Source organism: Zalophus californianus, chromosome 9, assembly GCF_009762305.2.
Source record: "Zalophus californianus isolate mZalCal1 chromosome 9, mZalCal1.pri.v2, whole genome shotgun sequence".
NCBI lineage: Eukaryota > Metazoa > Chordata > Mammalia > Carnivora > Otariidae > Zalophus > Zalophus californianus.
In genome coordinates, this window is record NC_045603.1 from 64,140,652 (window position 1) to 64,160,647 (window position 19,996).

General features: G+C 56.9%; 2 protein-coding genes across 3 annotated transcripts; one reads left to right on the plus strand and one right to left on the minus strand.

Moving 5' to 3' along the window:
- Window positions 1-230: 230 nt before the first annotated feature.
- Window positions 231-6,057, minus strand: DNAJC22 (DnaJ heat shock protein family (Hsp40) member C22). Of its 2 annotated transcripts, none has more exons than XM_027591641.2 (3): window positions 5,336-6,057; window positions 3,267-4,224; window positions 231-1,933 (listed from the first exon to the last, which is right to left on the minus strand). In XM_027591641.2, the coding sequence occupies exons 2-3, from the start codon at window positions 4,104-4,106 to the stop codon at window positions 1,748-1,750; spliced, it is 1,026 nt and encodes a 341-aa protein (XP_027447442.1). In that variant the 5' UTR covers window positions 4,107-4,224; window positions 5,336-6,057; the 3' UTR covers window positions 231-1,747. The 2 variants fall into 2 exon arrangements, with proteins under 2 accessions (XP_027447442.1, XP_027447441.1); XM_027591640.2 differs by lacking the exon at window positions 5,336-6,057 and adding an exon at window positions 4,935-5,073.
- An 8,728-nt stretch (window positions 6,058-14,785) lies between these two features.
- Window positions 14,786-19,746, plus strand: C1QL4 (complement C1q like 4). The gene is made up of 2 exons (XM_027594255.2): window positions 14,786-16,723; window positions 18,876-19,746. The coding sequence occupies exons 1-2, from the start codon at window positions 16,187-16,189 to the stop codon at window positions 19,053-19,055; spliced, it is 717 nt and encodes a 238-aa protein (XP_027450056.1). The 5' UTR covers window positions 14,786-16,186; the 3' UTR covers window positions 19,056-19,746.
- The last annotated feature ends 250 nt before the right edge of the window (window positions 19,747-19,996 follow it).

Consider the following 19,996-nt stretch of genomic DNA (forward strand, 5'->3'; position numbering starts at 1 on the left):
CTTTTAAAAAATATATATATATACCACTCAGAGTTAATTTCCAGGAAATAAAAAGAAGAAAAAAAAGCTTGAGGGATGTACACAAACACAAAAGAAGAGCAAGAAAGCTAGAGTAAAGGTATATAATTTTTTTTAAGTCTCTTTCTCTTTTTTTTTTAAAGATTTATTTATTTATTTATTTGAGAGAGAGAGAATGAGAGATAGAGAGCATGAGAGGGAAGAGGGTCAGAGGGAAAAGCAGACTCCCTGCCGAGCAGGGAGCCCGATGCGGGACTCGATCCTGGGACTCCAGGATCATGACCTGAGCCGAAGGCAGTCGCTTAACCAACTGAGCCACCCAGGCGCCCTAAAGGTATATAATTTTAACATCATGTTTCTGTTCTCCATTATCCCTGTGTATCCTAGACTGTTTCTTCCGCACTTGGCTGGTTACATAGGCTCTAAATAAGACCCTGTTGAGATGCTCAAGCTGCTGGTTCCCTAGAGTTTCCCCAAAGTCCTCATAAAGGCACATGAGATATAAAATCATGAATTTTCCCATGAGTCCCCATAAAACAATGTCATCTGCCCCTTCGCCAATGTTCCAGTGCACTCTATGCTTCTTTTTTTTTTTAAGATTTTTATTTATTTATTTGACAGAGAGAGGAACACAAGCAGGGGGAGTGGGAGAGGGAGAAGCAGGCTTCCCGGCGAGCAGGGAGCCCGATGCAGGGCTTGATCCCAGGACCCTGCGACCATGACCTGAGCCAAAGGCAGACGCCCAACGACTGAGCCATTCAGGCGCCCCACACTCTATACTTATGACACTTAGTTCAAAACACTGAAGGAGGTGAACTTTGATATCTGTGTATGTTATATCCCCCACCAGACTGTAAGCTCCTAGGCAGCAGAGTATGTAGTTCAGAGTCATACCCCAAGTTCTGGGAACACCTGAGAATTCAGCCAGTCCAACCACCCATGTAAAATCTGAGGGCTCTCTACAATACTTCATCAAGCAGAAGAGTGTGTGATGGGGGTACTACCCCCATCCCACAGCAGCTTGTTCCTTCCTGGGAAAAGTGTAGCTCCTAGTAAAACTCTCCTATAAATGGAATCAAGATATTTTTCTGAAATTTTAAAATTTAACCCCTCTCTTATCCCTACGGTCACAGGACAGATTGTGAAATAGTAGAACCTTCATATTTTTCCTTCAATCTCCTAACTCAGTGCTTTGCACACAAGAAAGGAAGGAAGGAAGGAAGGAAGGAAGAGAGAGAGAGAGAGAGAGAGAGAGAGAGAGAGAGAGAAGAAAGAAAGAAAGAAAGAAAGAAAGAAAGAAAGAAAGAAAGAAAGAAAGAAAGAAAGAAAAGAAAAGAAAGAAAGAAAAAGAAATGGAAAGGGAAAGAAAGGAAAGGAGTGAAATGAAATTAATAAACAACCTTCTTCCATCACTCATCAATGTAACAGGGTAGGGCATGGTAGTATATTCTCTAAAAGATATTTTATTAGTTTTATAATATGCCTTTCATTTCACTATCTGATTTTAAGAAGAAATTGTCAGGAATACAATAATGAGAATTCAGAAATTTGCAACATAAATACATTCTTCTACCACAAAAGCTTTCTTACCCCTTTAAGTTGTCCTCATCCCCACTGCCAACAGTCAGTTTCTTTAACGCTATTGGGATGACCCAAGTGGGCAAAGCTGGGCTGGGACAAGCTGCTTGGTTCTGCCAGAAAGAGTCCATTCCCAAGGGGAAATTTCTTCTCACCTCCAGGATCCCCTGGGCTTTCTGGGCTGACTCAGGACTTCATATGCAGCCTGAATCTCCAGGAAATGCCTCTGAGCCTCCTCGGTTCGGTGCCGGTTGTGGTCAGGGTGCCAGATCTTCACTAGCTGCCGGTATCTTTGATGTATTTCTTCATTTGTTGCCCCCTCTGAGAGACTCAAAACCTTAGGGAAACAGAAGCTGACAAATTAGAATTCCGTGAATTTCAGAGCACCTGGGCCTCTCCTGCTTGCTTGCTAAAGGAGGCTGTGCTATCTCTGGAGTTGGCTTCTACTTGTCTGAGAGAAAGACCAAGAGCCTCAGATTAGCATTCCAGCCTTTGGAAACATGGGCTAGCCTGGATCTCATGGCAAGAATGAAGATTTGCCTTGAATCACAGCTGCCCATTTTCTAACCTGGGACTTCACATCCCTGACAAGATCTCTTCCTTGCAAGAGAAATAAGCATATATATCCACCAAAGACATGTACAAGAATGTTCACAGCAACTTGATCAGAATGGTCCCAAACTAGAACTAACCCAAATGTTCATTAACAGTAGAGTGGACAGATAATGCGTAGTATATTCATACAATGGGATACTATACAACAATGGAAACAATTTATAATTGTAACAGTATTTAGTCATACTGCATGCAACAGTATGAATAAATCTCACAAACATAATGTTGAATGAAAGAAGTCGGACGCTCAGTCATTAAGCGTCTGCCTTCGGCTCAGGTCATAATCCCAGGGTCCTGGGATCGAGCCCCGCATCGGGCTCCCCGCTCGGCGGGAGACCTGCTTCTCCCTCTCCCACTCCCCCTGCTTGTGTTCCCTCTCTTGCTGTGTCTCTTTCTGTCAAATAAATAAATAAAATCTTTTTAAAAAATTAAATAAATAAATAAATAAATACATGAAAGAAGTAGACATGGGGTGCCTGGCTGGCTCAGTTGGTAGAGCATGTGACTCTTGATCTCAGGGTTGTGAGTTCAAGTCCCATGTTAGGAATGGAGACTACTTTTAAAAAAATAAATATAAATAAAATATAAAATATAAATAAATTAATTTTAAAAAGAAAGAAGTCAGACATAAAAGAGTACATACTGAATGATTCCATTTATCTGAAGTTCAAGAATGGGCAAAACTAATCTATGGTAACAGAAGTCAGAACAGAGGTTCCCTCTGAGGGATGCAAGGGAACCTTCCTAGTGCTAGATATATCCTATACTTTGATTTGAGTGGTGGTTACACAGATGTATACATAAAACTTATACACTTTACATGTATTTCAATAAAAAGTAAACAACATATGTGTATCCTCTTCCCACTCACTAGTAGAGCCTCTGTACCTTCACCCATTGCACACAGAAGCCCAAAGAAATCAGGACACTCTTCTACGGCCCAACCCAGCAGACATGAAAACAGTACTCCCATGTAAGGGGGCATCATTTCCAATGAAGCTTAGCTTAACTCCCAGAGCTGTCCCAGCCAGGAATGAGAGAGAACAAAGCCTTACCTGGTAAGCCCGCTGACGATTCTCTTCGTGAAAACTGCTAACAAACTCATAGAGCTTCTCCCACTCCCGGAAGTAGCCGCTGCTGAAGCCAGGATCCCCCACCAGCAGCCTCCAGACCCGGTAAGGCAGAAGGAGGAAAGACTCCGTGAGGGGGCCAAGGAGGGGGAAGAAGCTGAACCAACTCAAGAAGGAGCCAAGGGTTTCTGCCACATAGCTGAGGGTGGCAGCTGTGTTGCAAAAGGCGCTGTAGGCTAGTGGGCCTGTGAAAGCCAGGTAAGCCAAGCCCAGACGATAGAGCCGAACACTGAGCGTCTCTGACCCAACTGAAGCTTTATAGCGGCGATGCTTCTGGGCTGTAATGCTGGCAGCCAAGCTAATGGGCAGGATGGCTATGGGGCGGCCGTAGAAAAGAGGGGAAGTAAGAAATGCTGCCCCAAGAGTATTCTTAAAGTCTGAGGTCTGGTTGCCAACAGCAGCCACCAGCAAGACCCCTAAGCCAACTGCCAGTGGGAGGCCCACAATATAGAAGTTGGCCATGAAAGAAAGGCTAATGAGAGCCACCAGGCCAAAATAGATGCCCACTATCATCTGGGCGACAAAGCGAATAAGACTCAGAGGGGGTGTCCTCCCTCCGGAGCTCTGCCTCTGCCCCTCGGTTCTGTTGGCCTGAGCTACAAAGCTTGGGAGCTTCCAGAATTCCCAGAGCCAGCCCAGGCCACCCCCCCCCAGGGTAAGCATCCAGAGCAGTGCATGACTGTCCCGCCCAAGGTACAGGTGGTGGAGCCCAGCAGGGCCCCCTACAGCCCAGAGGGCATAGGTCACCAAGAGCCCCTTGGCCATCCTCTAGGAAATGGGTGTCAGATCAAGTTCAGTGGCACCTGACATTGCCCAGAATGCAGAAATCTGGAGTCATCTGTGAGAATCATGGCTGTTATGGTCCCAGAGTTATCCTTAGACCCTAAGAGATGGAAAAAAGCAGTGGTAAGACTATGTCCAGGTCCCAACCCAGCAAACCATTTTCTCCTTCCAATAATAATCAAGTGCAGATCTTCCTGAGTGCCCCTCAAATGCAGATTCTCCCATACCCTTTGGTCTGGCACCTCATTTCTGTTTTTTTACAAGCATAGCAACTCCAAATTTAGGAGAGAAAAATGTTTTTAAATACTTTCAGTTGATGTAGAACTCAGCACACGGACAGAAAAGCAGCAGCTTAAGTTTCAGACCACTGATTCCTGGAATGACTTACGGGGGGAGTGGAGTGAACAGGAGTGAACAGAATGCCCTTCTAAAGTTCCTACACATTTTGAAAGTCCCCTGCCCCTCCCAACGCTCCTCAAGTTCACCCTATGGCTGCCCTCAGACACATGGCGAAGGTTTCAGCCCCTCTCCAGCCTTCCCATCTCTCCAAGCGACGCAATCTTCCCACAAGTCACACTTGAAAGAGGGTCCTGAGGTCCCTCCACTTAAACAGCTCTGGAAAACTAACATTTTGACCTAGACCCTGGCACCCCGCAAAGGCGGACTTGGAGTCTCTACAAAGAGGCCTGATGAACACCCAGAACACCAAACCAGATGCCAACGTGTGCCTGCCAGTGTCTCCCCGCTACGTAGAGTGGGCCTCAAGACCACCAGCCAGTTACCCGCTAGTCCCAGGGTGGGCGGCCGTACCTGCGTACTCCGGCTCCCAGACCCCGTCAGACCAGTCATTTCCTTTGACTAGAAAGTCAAAATGGCCCCTCTCACTCCGCTCCCACTTGCACCCAAATGGACTTTGTCTTTCTGTGTTTGCTGTGTCACGGAAGTGGGGCCGTCCGGATCAGGCCCCTCCCTAAGCACCCCCCGCCCCTCCCCGGCCTCTTCGGGATCACCTTTCAGCCTCGGGCTCCTCTCGCCCGCCCTTTCGGGAAAACTCGGGGTAAGGCTTTCAGGGCGCATCCAGCCTCCCCGGGCTCAAAGGGGCTGGCGCAGCGCCCCATTCCGGGCCCAGCGCGCCTGCACCGCGGCACCGCCGCCACCAGGTGGCGCTGCCGCTTACGGAAGGGCGTGGCGGGGCGGGTCTCCAGACTCACCTTGTCCAGTTGCCCGGGCAAAGCAGTCCAGAGCGGTTCCCCACAAACGCAGAAAAAGGCCTTTGGTCGCCCCTTTCCACCGTACAGACGAGAGGGTGACTTGTCCCTCACCTCAGGGTGTGCTCTCTTCCTACTCCGTTGACTTTCAAGACTGCCTTGGATGGCTCCACTTCCAATTCTTCTAAGGCTGACTCACCCATGGAGAGTCCCAGAGAGGACCTCCAGCCCCCGAGTTTGCCTCATCTGCCCCACCTCCAGGCATGCCAGTCAGGGGGATTACATCGAGACCTGAGCCTGAGACCTGAGGGGCCTCCAGATCTAGCGGGAGCCCAAGTCCGCTGTATCCTGAGGTCTACCGGCAAGAGGCAGAATCAGTAGCAAAAAGGGATATGGGGTGAGGGGCGTCCCATCGGGAGAGCAGAGCGAGAGCGAGAGCGAGGCCGCAGCACCAGAGCAGTCTGCCTTCCTCCCACCTCGATGCTGGGAAGGAGCTGGGATGCAAGATGCCTTCGCTTCAGTGCCCTGGGCTCCAATCCTCGTTCTGCTACATGACCTTGGCCAAGTCACGCCGCTTCTGGGGCCTGTTTCCTCCTCTGTAGAGGAAATGCTTGGATCTCCAAGGTCCCCCAGCCTTGACTTGGGGGTGGGGTGGGCCTGGTGGCCCCCACGCCGGTCTCCTCCGCGTAGCGGACGGAGTGCTTCTGTTCCTCCACAGCGCCAGCCCCTCAGCCCTTATCCCGGCCCGGGGAGGGCACGCAGCTCGCCTAAGGCGCCTGAGGGCTCACGGAGGGGCCAGGGCTGGGAGGGGCCCCAAAGCGACGCTGGAGCCTCCAGCTGGGGGCGGGGGCGGACAGGGCGCTGAATAATGAATGAGACTTAATTGGGCCCGCTCTGCCAGGCGGCGCGCTAAGCTCGGCAAACAGCTCGGGCGGCGGCGGCCGCCGCTGGACAAACAAACTCGCTCCCGGCGCTGGAAGTGGGGTGGGGGAGGCAGGGGTGGAACGGGGAGGGAACGGGTAGCCCGCCTGGCCCCTGGGCCGCCGCGCGCCGCCAGCTTCGAGGGCGGAGGAACCCAGGGCTGCTGGGCGGCGATGGCCTCCCAGAGAGTGGTGGTCGGGGACGGGGCTCAGGGTTCGATCCCTGGAAGCGAGGGCTGGGCGGGGAGAGAAGCGGATTGTGCGGTCGGAGCCAGGGGCCCAGGGGCGACAGGAGTGAGCGGAAAAGATGGAGAAACGAGTGGAGGGCGGAGGAGAGAGGGAGAAGTGAGGGAAGAAAAAGCGCACCGGGGGAGGGGCTGTCGGGGTGGGGGCGGGAGAAGAGCAGTTACCGAGAGGAAAGGGAAGACTGATGGAGGAACAAGCGAAGGGAGGCGCGAGGGGCCGGGAGAAGAAGAATTGGAGAAGAGTCAAGGAGAGGGATGGGAGGTGACCGGAATGAGAACGAGAGGGCGGCGGGGCGGGCAGGAGGCGCCCCTGCCTCCGCCTCGCCCCACCGCGCTCCCGCCCTAGCGCTCTCTCCAGCCGCCCGCACTCACTTTGTCACAATTACGGGGCCGTCACTCGGCCCGGATTGTTTTCCCCAAATTGTTGTTCTATAAACTGGCGCGGGGTGGGAAGTGGGGGGATCTGACAAGCTCAAGCGGGAGGGGAGGGTCTGAACTGCGGTGGCGGAGTATCTACCCACAAGCCGACCGGGGCCGGCAGGTGAATCCAGAGATCCACGCGGGAACTCTGGTCGGTGCCCCAGCCTCGCTGCAGGTCCCGCTTTTTTAACCTTCCCGGCCCTTCTCAGCCTCGGCTGCCTCGGTTTCCCCAACAGAGGACTGTGAGGATTGGAGGGCAGGGGCCCTCGCGGCCGTTGTATGTGGGGCCCAAACTTCCCCGCTCGCCCATTCTCTTTTGTTCTTGATACCGCGGCCACAGCGGGAGGGGGTCTATCCCAGCTCAGCCGTCCCCAGAGCGCCCCTCGGATGCCTGCTCACTCCCGCTGGATGGCCAGACTCCCACCCCCCACAGGTCTAGGCCACCCCTTGCCCCGCCCGCGCCCTCCAGCCGCTCGGTGCCCCCACGCCACCTTGTCCCTCAATTGCGCAAACATCTGTTGCGCGTCCACTGTGAGCCAGAGCCGCGCCAGCCTTCCTCCCCCCGCACCTCTCCCCCGCCACCCGCCCCTGCCGGCCAGCCCGGCCTGTCGGCTTCGTGACAGCCGCCGCCGAAGCCCAGGCCCCGCGGGAGCGGCCTGAGAGGAGCCGCCGCATGGCTGGCTCCGACACCGGCCTCCCCGGCGGCTCCAGGGGCAACGGAGGGTGGCGGCCGCTGAAGCGAGACCGGAGCCGGCCCGCAGAGTTGGCAGAGCTGGGCCGGGGAGGGGGGAGAACCCCTGCGCGGGCCTGTCTCCCAGTCTCTGAGGCCTGTCGGTCTCCTCATTCCATTGCCCTAGGGTCGGCCCGGCCGGGAGACCGCCGGGCTCAGCGCGCCTGGGACCGGGTTGGCTCCCGTGCCCCCTCCCCCGGTCCGGGTGATTTACACGCGGGCTCGGCGCAGCGGCCGCTTCCCAATCAGGAATATCGACCCCGGGCGGAGCCCCCCGGGGCCGCATCGATCCCTCTAAGGCTCGGGATTTAAAAATGTCAAATTTGCCTTTTCCAGGCGGGCGGAGGGGCGGGGGGGGGGGTGGAGGTGGGGGATGGAGGAGGGCGGCTGCGGGGGTGGGGGCGGACAGCGGGGCATCGACCAGGTGCCTGTGCCCTGAATGAGAAGCGACCAGGTCGTGGCCATCCTTGGGTTGCAGTCGCCTCTATACGGGGGCAGGAAGGAAGCCCTGCTTCCTTTCCCATTCCCATGGGCCTCACCGTTGCATTGGCATATTCCCAAACGGAGAAGCCACAGAGGAACAAAGGCATCCCCCAAAATGTAGGGAAACAAATTTGGAGGAGATCCCTAAACATGGGCACAAGGAGAGGTACAGAGAGAAAGATATAGAGGCTCTTCCTAGCTATGAGGAAGAGCAAGGCAAAGGGAAGGTGGCTGAAAGATACACTGAACAAAACGGGAGACCAGAGATCCAGAATCACCCCCCAGCTCTGCCCTATAGACCCAGGAGATTCAGGACTGGGAAAGAAGTCAGGTTTAACCTTTTGGTGTGTTTAAGAGTGGGGGAGGACAGAGCCAGGTGAAGAAAGAGTTATTAGAGAGAGGAATCGGACTAGAATTAGCATTATTCTCCCAAGGTTTCAACTAGTAGCTGGACCTGAGATCCAAAAGATAAGGGTCTCAGGGGCCACTAGCCCAGGTTCCAAAGAGGTCTGATGGTCTGACCCCTGCCTGAGATCCACGTCCTCCCCTCTGACCACCACCAGCCTGGGGAACTAAGATGTGTTGGAGAACACATCCTGTATGTGATGAAGACTGTGTATATGTAGGGGTGTGGACTATAGAAAACTCTAGTAACCGCTTCCTGCCCGAGGACTCAGCAACTGGGTCTCCAGGCTTTGGAAAAAGCATCCATTACTTTCAGGAAGGTTGGGGAAGGGGTGATGTCTGGGGTGGACTTGATGGAAAGGAGCACCTGTCCACACCAGCATCCTCACAGTTAACATCTATCCCCCCCACTCCCAGCAGAATACCTCAGCTGTCACTGTGCACCCTGCCATTTCCTACAGAACTGGAGCGAGCTGACAGCAAGTAGTGTGTCTGTGGGGTGGGGGCAGCGCAGACACGAAAGAAGAGGTTGCGGCTGATCCTTAGACACACACAATAGACACCACCACTGACAAAATCAGGTCGACACATTCCTAAAACTGACCCACACTGTCACTGACGTCCACGTATGACTCACACGCATCAATCCCTGTCACACACACCACCTCTGTGCGCGCAGACATGCACAATTCCTCCCAGGTCAGGCTGAAGCGCCCAGTCCTAAGGCCTGTCTACACACTTTCTTAGACCTTAAATCGCCTAACCCAAGGAGAGGGCTTAGGTTCCCGCCCCCACTCCCCAAATTCTACAACCAGAGCCAGCTCCAACGGCCGAGAGGCCGAGCTCAAGGAAGGAAGTCAAGTACCGGGGCCGAGGCGAAGAATCGGGAGCTGACCGGTCGGTGGGGCTATTAAACGCTTCCCTTACTCTCCCTCCTGCCACTGGCCTCTTTCCGGGCACGTCCACTCGCTGCTCGTCCGGCCCGCCGTCAGCCTGTCAGTGGAGTAATGAATGCGCGCTCCGGGCCCCGGGCCCCCCCGGAGTCGTTCATCACTGCCAGCCACCGCCCACCTCTCTGCAGCCCGCCGGGAGGGCTAAGCGGCCCAGGCGGCGAGAGCCCCTCTCCCCCCACCTCGACCACTAATTGTCAGATTGAGATGTTGATTTGTCAGCTGGGAGCTAGCGCCAAAGAATCCGCAGTAAAACCTGGACTCCTTGAACTTCCTCTCGGTTGCGTGCGGGTTCGCCCAGCCCTAGAGCTTTTCTGGATTTGACGTGGATGGGTTGGATTTCACTTAGGGATGGGCAATAGGAGCGCAGTATCACTCTATTCCGATAGGAGGCGCACCAGGCTACAGACCCTCAGTTTCCCTAGGAAAGCTCGTCTTGGGCGCAGTTCCGCTTGTACAGACCGGAGGCCCTTAGGGCTTCGTCCCCCAGTCTCCCAGCAGGGGGCGCCTGGCCCACCACCTGCTTCCCTTCTGCAGCTAGATCCCTGCTTCCGCACTGGAAGCCCCCAAGGCAGCGGTCCCCCAGTCCGCCTTCAGGTCACGCCCGGGGCCATATCCTGCCCTCTCTCTCCTGCAGGTGCCTCCGGCCTCCCGCAGCCCTCGGTTCTCCCTCAGGAGGCGCCCCTGTTGCAGGTCCGCCCTCGCCTTGCCCTAGGCGCCTAGGCTGCAGTCCCACCCCCGCCCTCTCCCCAGCCCGGGCCCCGGAGCTCCCCCGGCGGCCGGCTGAGTGACGGGCGGCCGGTGATTATGCGGAGGGGGGAGCGGGGTGCGCCGCGGGCGGCAGCGCTGACCCTTCACATTTCCGATCCGCCGGGACCCTCATCCATCCGAAGCTGCTCTTTGTCTGGCCGCCTAATTGCCGGCGGACAGGATGGATGGCGGGACCGACAGCCGCGGAATCCCTAATAAAGGCCGCGGCCGCCGGGGAGGGAGCGCGGAAAGGAGGGGGAGCAAGAAGGAAGGGATGGAAGGAGGTGGGAGGAAGCACCGGGCCGCGGCCGCCGACTCAGAGCCACTCACAGTGTAGCCAGGCCGGCCTGGGGTGCAGGACCAGGCGTCCCGGATGGACCCGGGTCCGGGCGCGGTGGATATGGGTCTTGTTAAGTGTCCTGCTTGTTCGAGAAGAGGAAAGAGCCGCGAGCAGAAAGAGCACCCTAGGGCCGACCCCGCTTAGCCTTGCCCTCGAGGCTTCGAGCTTGGCGCTGCCTCCTGGGCTCCCGGGTCTCGCCAGCTGGCGCCCCTCCCTCGGCCGCCCGCACACCCCCTCCTCTGCTCACCTGTCGGTCTCCCAGCGCGGATCCAATATCCCGGCGGAGAAATGAGGGGTCTGACAGCTGTCTGTGCTGCCGCTCGCCACATTTCATTAACTGGAGGCTGGAGCGGGCGGATGGTGGGGGCGAGGGGGGAGCAAAAGGAGGCGGAGAGGGAGGCCAGGGCGAGGGGATGCACCTGGCCAGGGGTCAAGGGCTGCGGAAGTAAGTCAGCAGCGCGATCTTGCCCGACAGACACCTTGGAAAGAGTCTCTGCCCGCTCCCGGCGGGGGCCAGGAGCCTGCCCTCAGCCCAGTGGGCACTAGCGCGGCCCTTTGAACCCCAGGCTGCACGGAGTTGCGGTGCCAGGAGGAGTGGCAGCCCTAGGGCCTGCCGACCCTCCGCGCAATGGGGCAAAATGTGCGCGGGACCTTGGGCCGAGACTGTTTTCCCACCGGTGGTGGGAGGAGAGCGGCCCCCTCAGCTCCACCCCCCTGACCCGGCCAGCTTTCCTCCCTTTTGCCTCTTGAAAACTGTTTTCCTCCGATTGGTTTCGTTTCCTTCTCCATCCCTATTCTCTGCCCACTCCTCCTTTTGAATGGCTCCTCTCCGCAGCTAACTTCGTCCGACGGTTAGCCAACAATTGAGCACCTGTTGGGTGTCAGTCTCCATAGCGCTGGGGTGGGGGATGAGGGACACTGAGCCAAGGCCCTGCCCTGTTGGCCTCACTCACATAGATCTCCTCTGAGACCCGTTCAAATCTCACTCCTCACCCCTGCCCTGCTTCTCTCCCCCTTCCACCGTCTCCATCTCCGTCTCTCTTCCCCAGGGCACTGAGATCAGAACTCTAGTTCTAGGCCTGCCACCTGCAGGGTGATACAAGGCAAGCCATTTCTCCTTTCTGGGCCATTGCCTCATTTGTAAAAATGGAGCCGCTATATCCACCTCTCAGGGGTGCTGTGAGGATGCAGTAAGAACTTGCATATGGAAGCCCTAAAATACAGCAAACACTCAATTGTATGGTTTGCCTTTCCATCCCCTGTCCTCTCAGGTGGGCAAAGTTCCTTTCTCTTCATACCAGGGGTCTGGTACCAGGCAACCCAGGCTGCTTCAAGTTCTGTGTGCTCTTACATGTGGGAGCTGGAAGCCAACGTGTGTGTGTGGGGGGTGGGGGCCACACTATAAATTACCCCAAAAAGTGAGGAAGGAGAGAGTGCAAGCAAACAAAAGTGTTTCTTAGATCGTAATGTGACATCAGCCAGCTGGTTTCTCTCCTCTTACAAATGAGGAAACTGAGGTTTGTGGAGGTTCCCCTGCTAGTGACAGGGACAGGTCACACTGCTAGGATCTTTCCTCCCATGAGCCCTCTATTGCTCGTCTCCTCACTCCTCTTCTTCCCTTGGGGGGGTCTGGGTCAGTGATGAGGAGTGTGGGAGAAGGAACAAAAAGAGAGAACCTTCAAGGAGCCAGGACCTTTCCACTAGACTTCATAAAATTTTAACACAAAAACTTCCTCAGAGTAGAAAGCACACATCACATGCAAATCATATGCTAATCACATGCTAATCCAAAGTCTAGTCCTCAGAACTCTGACACACACCTGGCTGTAAGCTCTGGGGGAAATTCTTGGGAGACCCCTGGGTTCCAGGACAAGACAGACAAGAGATGTGTTCCATTTAGGCTCAGGTTATGGAGTTAGGATTCATTTTAGGATTGGAGAGGAGTCAAGTATATAATTTGGGATTAGGGTCGGGGTAGTGCAGAGTCAAGGGTGGAGGTTAAGGTAGGATTCAGATTGGGCTGTCTTTTTTATTTTACTTATTTATTTTTAAGTAAGCTCTACGCCCAAAGTGGGGCTTGAACTCACAACCCCAAGATCAAGAGTCACATGCTCGTCTGACTGAGCCAGCCGGGCACCCCTGGGCTGTGCTTTTAAAGAGGGGAGTATAGGGGACTCTTTAAAGGCCTCCTTTCCCCTCCCCTTCCCCCATCAGACTCGTCCCCACCTCCACTGTCCTTGCCACGTCCTGCAGCACACCCTTCTCTGCCTACTTCCCTTCCCAACCACACCACCTCCCTGGGGTCTCCCAGTTTGGCTGCCTGGGGAGCTCTGGATAAATCGTCCCAGACCCCAGCCTGGGCCTCAGCATTTCCTCTTGAGCCCAGACACTTGGCTTCTGGCCCCAGGGGCACTGGCTGGCCTTGACCCTACCCAGGTCCCTCATCGGCCGAATGTGACAGCTGCAGGGGAAGCAATAAGGACCTGGTGAGCTGGCAGCTTCATTCCAGAGCGTGGGGAAAGAGCAACAGAACATGAATAAATTCATGGAGCTGGCCCCTCAGCTCCCTGTGAGCCAAGCCTGCTCCCCCCCACCACACAGACCCGCTGCCGCCTGCAGCCCTGCTGGTCACCGCAGCTCACAGCCTGGGCTGGGGACGGGAGGAGAAGGGACGCTCCAGAGAGAAGAGGGCTGGGACCTGAAAGGGGCTGAGGTGAGGGGCTCAAAGAGAGGGCCTCGGTGAGTAGGAGAGTGGGAATGGGGCTGAGCAGTGAGGGCCTCTGGTCAGCGGAGGGAGGGCAGGGGAGGGGGGAGGAGGAAGGAGAAGCGTGGCAGGACCTGGGGACGGTGGGGCTTGAGGATCGGGCAGGGTAGGCCAGCCTGAGCCCTGGCCTGCTCTCTCCTCTCTGATCCATCCATCATCCAGCCTGGGGGAGCAGTTCTGGAATTAGACATGCACAGGGCCGACATGGCCCTCAGCCCCCCGAGGAAGACAAATGGCGACAAAGACCTTGAATAAAATTTGTATTTATGGTTGGAGGAGGAGGCCCCTCCCCCACTGACTGCCAATCCTTTCTCTCCCAACCCTTTCAAGCATGTAGGGGCCTCCCTCCACACCGGCCGAGCCTCAGCAACCTCTTTCTTCCTGCACCATTATGGGCTGGGGGTTGCAGGAAAGGGGTTTAGAAAACAAGATGAGGGGAATCACCTTCCACCCAATAATCATGCCCTGGTGTGCCCCATGCCCTCCATTTTGCATAACTTATTCCTATATATTACAGTCCTGGCTTATCCTAGTCAATAAGAGATCCTTTGCAGCTGTCCACCTCCAGGGTCTCCAAACATCCCCACTTTTGCCAGTCCTGGAGCCCCTTTTCCAAACCTCTGGCCCTAGGGTCCCTTGTGAGCAAGAAATTTCCTCCAGAGGTGCCAGACCCTAAGGAAGGATTCAGCCACTAGCTTTTTTCCTGAACTCTGACCCCTCACAGAGGGGGATCTATCAAAGCTTGTGTCCCCTCTTGGTCACTCGGAAGGACAGAAACAGTCACCTCTCACAGGAGGGTGCCCAGCATTTAATTTGCATTTTAGTTGTGTTAATTTGCATAATCAATTTCAAATCCCTCCCTCAAACATTTACTATGTGGGATCCAACTTCTTTGGGTTGCCACCTAACCACAAATTTTTGGGAAGCGGAAAGAGGCAGAGATGCTGGATCTGGACAACGTCTGGGACTTGGGCAGGAGTGGTGCTGGGCTGGGCTGGGCAGGACAAGTGGGAGACTACAGCTGCTTTCTGACTCTTTCTCCCCAGTAGATTCTCTACTTTTCAGTCCTAAAATAGGAGAGATGGCATTCATGGGGCCCCACATTTAAGGGCTAAGAGGAAGCCAAATACAAAAACCTCCCTTCAGACAGCACGTGCACACACACACACACACACACACAGCACACACACACAATCCACAATCCCACTTACACAGAAACACACATGGCCAGGGTCCCATGGCCTCGTCCACACTTGACAGCGCACTGTCACAATGCACAGACCCAGAGCCTACCACTCTGTTGGAAGAACCGCCCCGCCCCCGCATCTTCCCCACAGTTGATATGTCACATTGGAGTCCGAACACGGACCTGGGTGTCTCTCTGCAGCGCGCCATTTACATTTCTCTCTCAATCTGTCAACCTGTCTCGGCTCTTGTCTCTCTCTCTCTGTCTCTGTCTCCCCCTCTCCCGCTCTGGGCCTGTCAGTTAGTCTCTTTTCGAAGCTTTGTCTCTGTCTCTGCGTCTCTATCTGGCTTTCTGTCTCTGATTTCTCTGTCGCTCCTTCTCTGCTTTCCTGTCGGTTTCCTGCTCACTCCCCCAGGCTGATCTGCTTTCTCTCTGGTTCCCTCACCCTCTCCGCTGCTCTGCGCCCCCCCAACATTGGGGGTCGAGGGTACGGGTGGCTGGAAATTTGCCTTTTCCAGCTCAGGCCAACATGTACTCGTTGAAGCTTTTACCATATGTTATTGGGTCACGGCACTGAGGGTCGTGGGGTGGTGAATTTCTATCTTTTATCGCCCTTCTTGTTTGTGGGCTTTTCTTTTGGCGGGGGGGGGGTTGCTTTTTTACCTCTGGAATCCACCTCTGTCTTCTTTCTGTGTGTGTATGTCGACCCCTTTTTATCCCATATCTATTTCTGGCTTCCTCCAGGTTCTGGGAATACCAAACTCAGGGTGGGGTGAAAGTAAAGATTGGGTGGGGGCAGTGAATCCCTGCAGAATCGGCTCAGAACAGGCAGGAACCGAGAAGCTGGGGGGGACGCGGGTGGGGGCCTCTGCCTGCCCCGCCCCCGCGCTTCCCACTCTGGGCGCCAGGGGTCGCTCCGCCCCGGGCCGCTTATACAGGCTCCCGCCGCGCAGCGGCTCACACCACCCGCACTGCCGCCCCGGGGAGGGAGGGGAGGAAGGTTAGGGACGCAGAGAGGGAGAGCTCTAGCTGGAGAGAAACGCGGGGCCAGGGCTCTAGCAGGGGCTGGGGCCGCGACTGGGGTAGAAAGGTGCGTCAGTGCTCGCCAAGAGCCAGAGCGCAAACCTACGAGGAGGTCGCGTCCGGTGGGCGCCACCCGCAGCGCCGAGCCCGGGACGTCCAGAGCGCTGAGAGTAGTGCCCCGTTCCGGCCGGGAGCGATCCGTCTGGGTAGCCGGGGACCTAGGCGCCGCCATCCTGTCCGGAGAGCAGGCATCCTAAGATCTGTAAGAAACCGGCCGTCCGCGAAGCCGCTGATTTCAGGCGCTCGGGAACCTTAGGCTGAACAGGAGGGTAATAGAGGACCACGGGTTTTGAACCGTCGGGAGCCCCCTGGCCCAACCCACGGGGGGGACCTCCGCCTTGACGGAAGGTTGGGGGGACGGCACCGCTGAGGCGGGAGCCCGCAGGGGCGGGGGGGCCGGGCGCAGCCGTCGGGGGGGTCCCGACCCAGGCCCGAGCCCGGCCGCCGCCTCCGGGGCCCTCGGAGAGCCCCGGGCCTCCGCCGCCATTGCGCCCAAGAGTGAGGAGGATCTGCTGGCCCTGGCCGCTTCGCGGCTGAACCGCCGCAAGCGGGTGGCGGGCGCGGCCGTCGGGGTGGCCATGGTGCTGCTGCTGCTGGTGGCCATTCCGCTGCTGGTGCACAGCTCCCGCGGGCCGGCGCACTATGAGATGCTGGGTCGCTGCCGCATGGTATGCGACCCACACGGGCCGCGAGGCCCTGGACCCGACGGCGCGCCCGCCTCCGTGCCCCCCTTCCCTCCGGGCGCCAAGGGAGAGGTGGGCCGGCGCGGGAAGGCAGGCCTGCGAGGGCCCCCGGGACCCCCAGGTCCCAGAGGGCCCCCAGGAGAGCCGGGCAGGCCAGGTCCACCGGGTCCTCCCGGCCCAGGCCCTGGCGGGGTGGCGCCCCCTGCCGGCTACGTGCCTCGCATTGCCTTCTACGCGGGTCTGCGGCGGCCACACGAAGGTTACGAGGTGTTGCGCTTCGACGACGTGGTGACCAATGTGGGGAACGCTTATGAGGCGGCCAGCGGCAAGTTCACCTGCCCCATGCCAGGTGTCTACTTCTTCGCTTACCATGTGCTCATGCGCGGCGGTGACGGCACCAGCATGTGGGCCGACCTGATGAAGAATGGACAGGTGAGGTGCCCCTCCCCCACCCAGGCCCAGAGTCGACCCGGTAGCTTTCTAAATCTCCCTGCACTCATTACACCCGAGGCCTGCATTCGAACCCCTCTCCCAACAGCGTCACTGAGTCCAGAAACGCCAGGCTGCCAAGAACTTATAAATTGCTTCATTTAGCCGAAGAGGAAGTGGGGCCAGAGAAAGGAAATGACCTGCCCAGGGTCTCACTGAGCGTTAGGAATGGTGTTAGACTCAGAACTCAGGACTCAAAGCTTAATGTCTCTACAGCTGCTAACCTCACAATCCAACTACAGGCAGCCCTACACCAAAACTTCTTTGGTGTCGCACCCTGCCAGCTAGCGTCTTTTCTCGTCCTGTCTTGGGCCACCCTCTCTTCTGAGGCAGCCCTTTTGGCTTTCGGGTTTCCCAGCCTCACGGTGGGTGAGTTACCTGGAGTCTGGCTCCTTCGAATTAGAATGGAATCCAGGTCTCTGGCAAAGAGCAGTCAGCAGCTGTTCTCATGGGGAGGCATTCAGCTTGAATTTTCGAGTAAAATGTAAAGAAAGACAACACTCGCCCAGGGCCTGTGACCAATTCTAGAGCTGGCCTTACCCTGAGCTAATACTGAGTCGGTAGGCAGGGGTGGCACTCGTGTGGCAGTTCACGGGTCAGCCAGGCGGCATGATGAAAGGGATTTGGCGGGGGAAAGAGGCAAAGGACAGATAAGGCAGAAGCTTTGGACCCTGGCCTGGTTCTGTAGGCCCCACATCTTCCCAGGCAACCTCTGGCCTCCAGGTTCTGTTCCTCCCTGTCCCTGTGGTCAGAGTTGGAGTCACTGCCACCTTGGCTTGGGAGAATAGCTCCAAGGACTCAGCTGGAGCACGGGGACACGCAGAGAGGGAAGGAGAGGCCGCAGGGGTGGGGGTTGGTGGAGGCGCCTGGGCCCCACAAGCTGCAGGGGGTAAGACTGGGGCTAAGCAGTGACCTCTGAATGCCCTGCGCCGCCGTGGGGTGGTGTTGACCGTGGCGCATCAGGCCTGCTGGTCCTGGAGGTCCGAACCCCGGTCCTGCTATGGCTGCAGCACCCTCCCGCTCCAGGACTAGTAGGCACTGCACTGGGGTCTCCTCCCAGCAGGGCCGCCCAGGAACCCAAGGAAAAAGAAAGTGTATGTGTGTCTGTATGGGAGTGAGAGCTGTATGTGTGTAAGGGAATGAGGGTGTGTGTGCATGATGTGAGTGTGTCTGTGGGTGCAGGGTACGAACGTGTGATAACAGAGCAGTGTCTGTCTGCATGTGGCACTGAGTAGGTGTGTGTGGTCTATGCAGGGTATCTGTGAGCAGGAGGAGGGGGTGAGTGTCTAGAGTGTGCCGGTTTCCGAGGGGGCGGGGCCCGAGGCTCCCACTCTGTATTCCTCGGCGCGGGCGCTGCGGCCCTGGGGACGGTAAATAGTGATTAGAATAATGATGAATAATTAATGAGTTAATAACCAGCCCCCGCGGGACAGGAAGAGGGGGGCTGGGGAAGGGGCTGGCAGCCCAAGGCGACCAGCAGCAAGGCCAGAGGGAGGAAGGGGTTACCTGTTGGGGTGGAAGGCGACCCCCATGTCGTGGCGCCAGTGGGTGCTAGAAGGGGAAAGGGCACCCAGAGGCGAGAATGCATCATTGCACCCTCCCGTGGCCGGCGCCCTTGCTTGCATGCTACAGACACACCTGTGCCCTATCACTGAGGGAAGGGGACGAAACTTTAGGAGGTCAGAGCGGGTTCAAAATCTTAGAAACTATCCTACAGGCTAATTTTATTGTTTAAATTATAATAATAGCAAACCCTATACAGCGTTTTCTAAATGCAGAGCGCTGTTCTAAGACTTCATATGTAGTAACTCATTTAATCCGAACAACCTTATGAGGTCGGCTCTATTATTACCTCCCATCTTTTGGTTCAAACTGAGGACCAGAGAAGGCGTGAAACTTGTCGAGTGGCACAGCTAGGGAATGGCAGTGCCTGAGAAGCTCAGCGCTCTCCTGCCCTCTCCCTGTCCTCCCTAACCCCTGCAGTCCGCTCCCCTGGTGCCGCCTTCACAGGCCCAGCGGCACCGACTCCGCCCAGCGCTTCTGGCCACCGCAGCTCCGCACAGGCTGAGGGGCTCGTTCTGTTCTCCCCCGCTAGGTCCGGGCCAGCGCCATTGCTCAGGACGCGGACCAGAACTACGACTACGCCAGCAACAGCGTCATCCTGCACCTGGATGTGGGCGACGAAGTCTTCATCAAGCTGGACGGCGGGAAGGTGCACGGCGGTAACACCAACAAGTACAGCACCTTCTCCGGCTTCATCATCTACCCAGACTGAGCAGGGCCCCCACCCCCCGCACCCCGCTCGCCCTTCACCTCCGCTCCCCTCGTCACCCACCTTCAGCCGACCCCACCCAAGGCACCACCCCATCCTTTGAGAGCCTGGCGGCGGGGCGGACCTCCAGCTCCCGAGGCGGCCTTGCTGGGTGGACTCTCCACGCTCCGGGGTGGAAGTGGCTGGGGACAGGAGGAGGCCGGGCGGAGCAGGAGCCGAGCGGCCCTGGAAGCCCCACCCCCACCCCCCGGGGTCAGAGTACTCGCCCGTGAAAGCCGCCGGAGAGTGGCGGAGGTCGGGGCCCTCTCTAGGGCGGGGTGCGGGGGGGGGGAGGGGGGCTGGGGAACAGCTTTACGGGCGGGAGCTGCAGGCGGAAAGGAAGCCCTGGCGTTTGGTGGCGGCCGTGTGTGCGGGGGTGGGGGGGGTGCAGAGCAGAAGCAGGAGGCCGTCTAGGTGGGAGGAGAGGAAACGTTGGGCTGGCGCTTGTCCCCTGCCACCACAGCTTGCTCTCGCCATCCTCTCCTCCCTTCATCCTCATTTTCAGGCTCCAGGCTCCGGCCTAGCAGCCTTCCCGTGAACTGGAACAACCAGTGAATTCTTCCCCAGCATTTAAAACTCATTCTGTACAGTCCCCACTTCACCCCCATCCTGCCTAGGCCCTGGGGCTACAGCTGCTGTTACCTCTTCCAATAAAGTGAAGGTGGAGAATGTGTGCGCTTCTTAACTTGGTGCCGGGGAGAATGGCTGACCCTTTCCCTCACTCCTCTCAAGGACTCTGGTCCTACCACTCTGCCAGAGGCAAAGGTTTACTAATCCCTGGCAAGGCCTGTCTGCGGGGTCGAGGGAAGAGAAGGGGAGTAGCCCAGGGCTTCTACTCTGACATAGAAAGGGAGGCGTATCAGCTTCAAGAGAGCTCTGAGGCCTCGTAGTGTAGGGAGACGCCA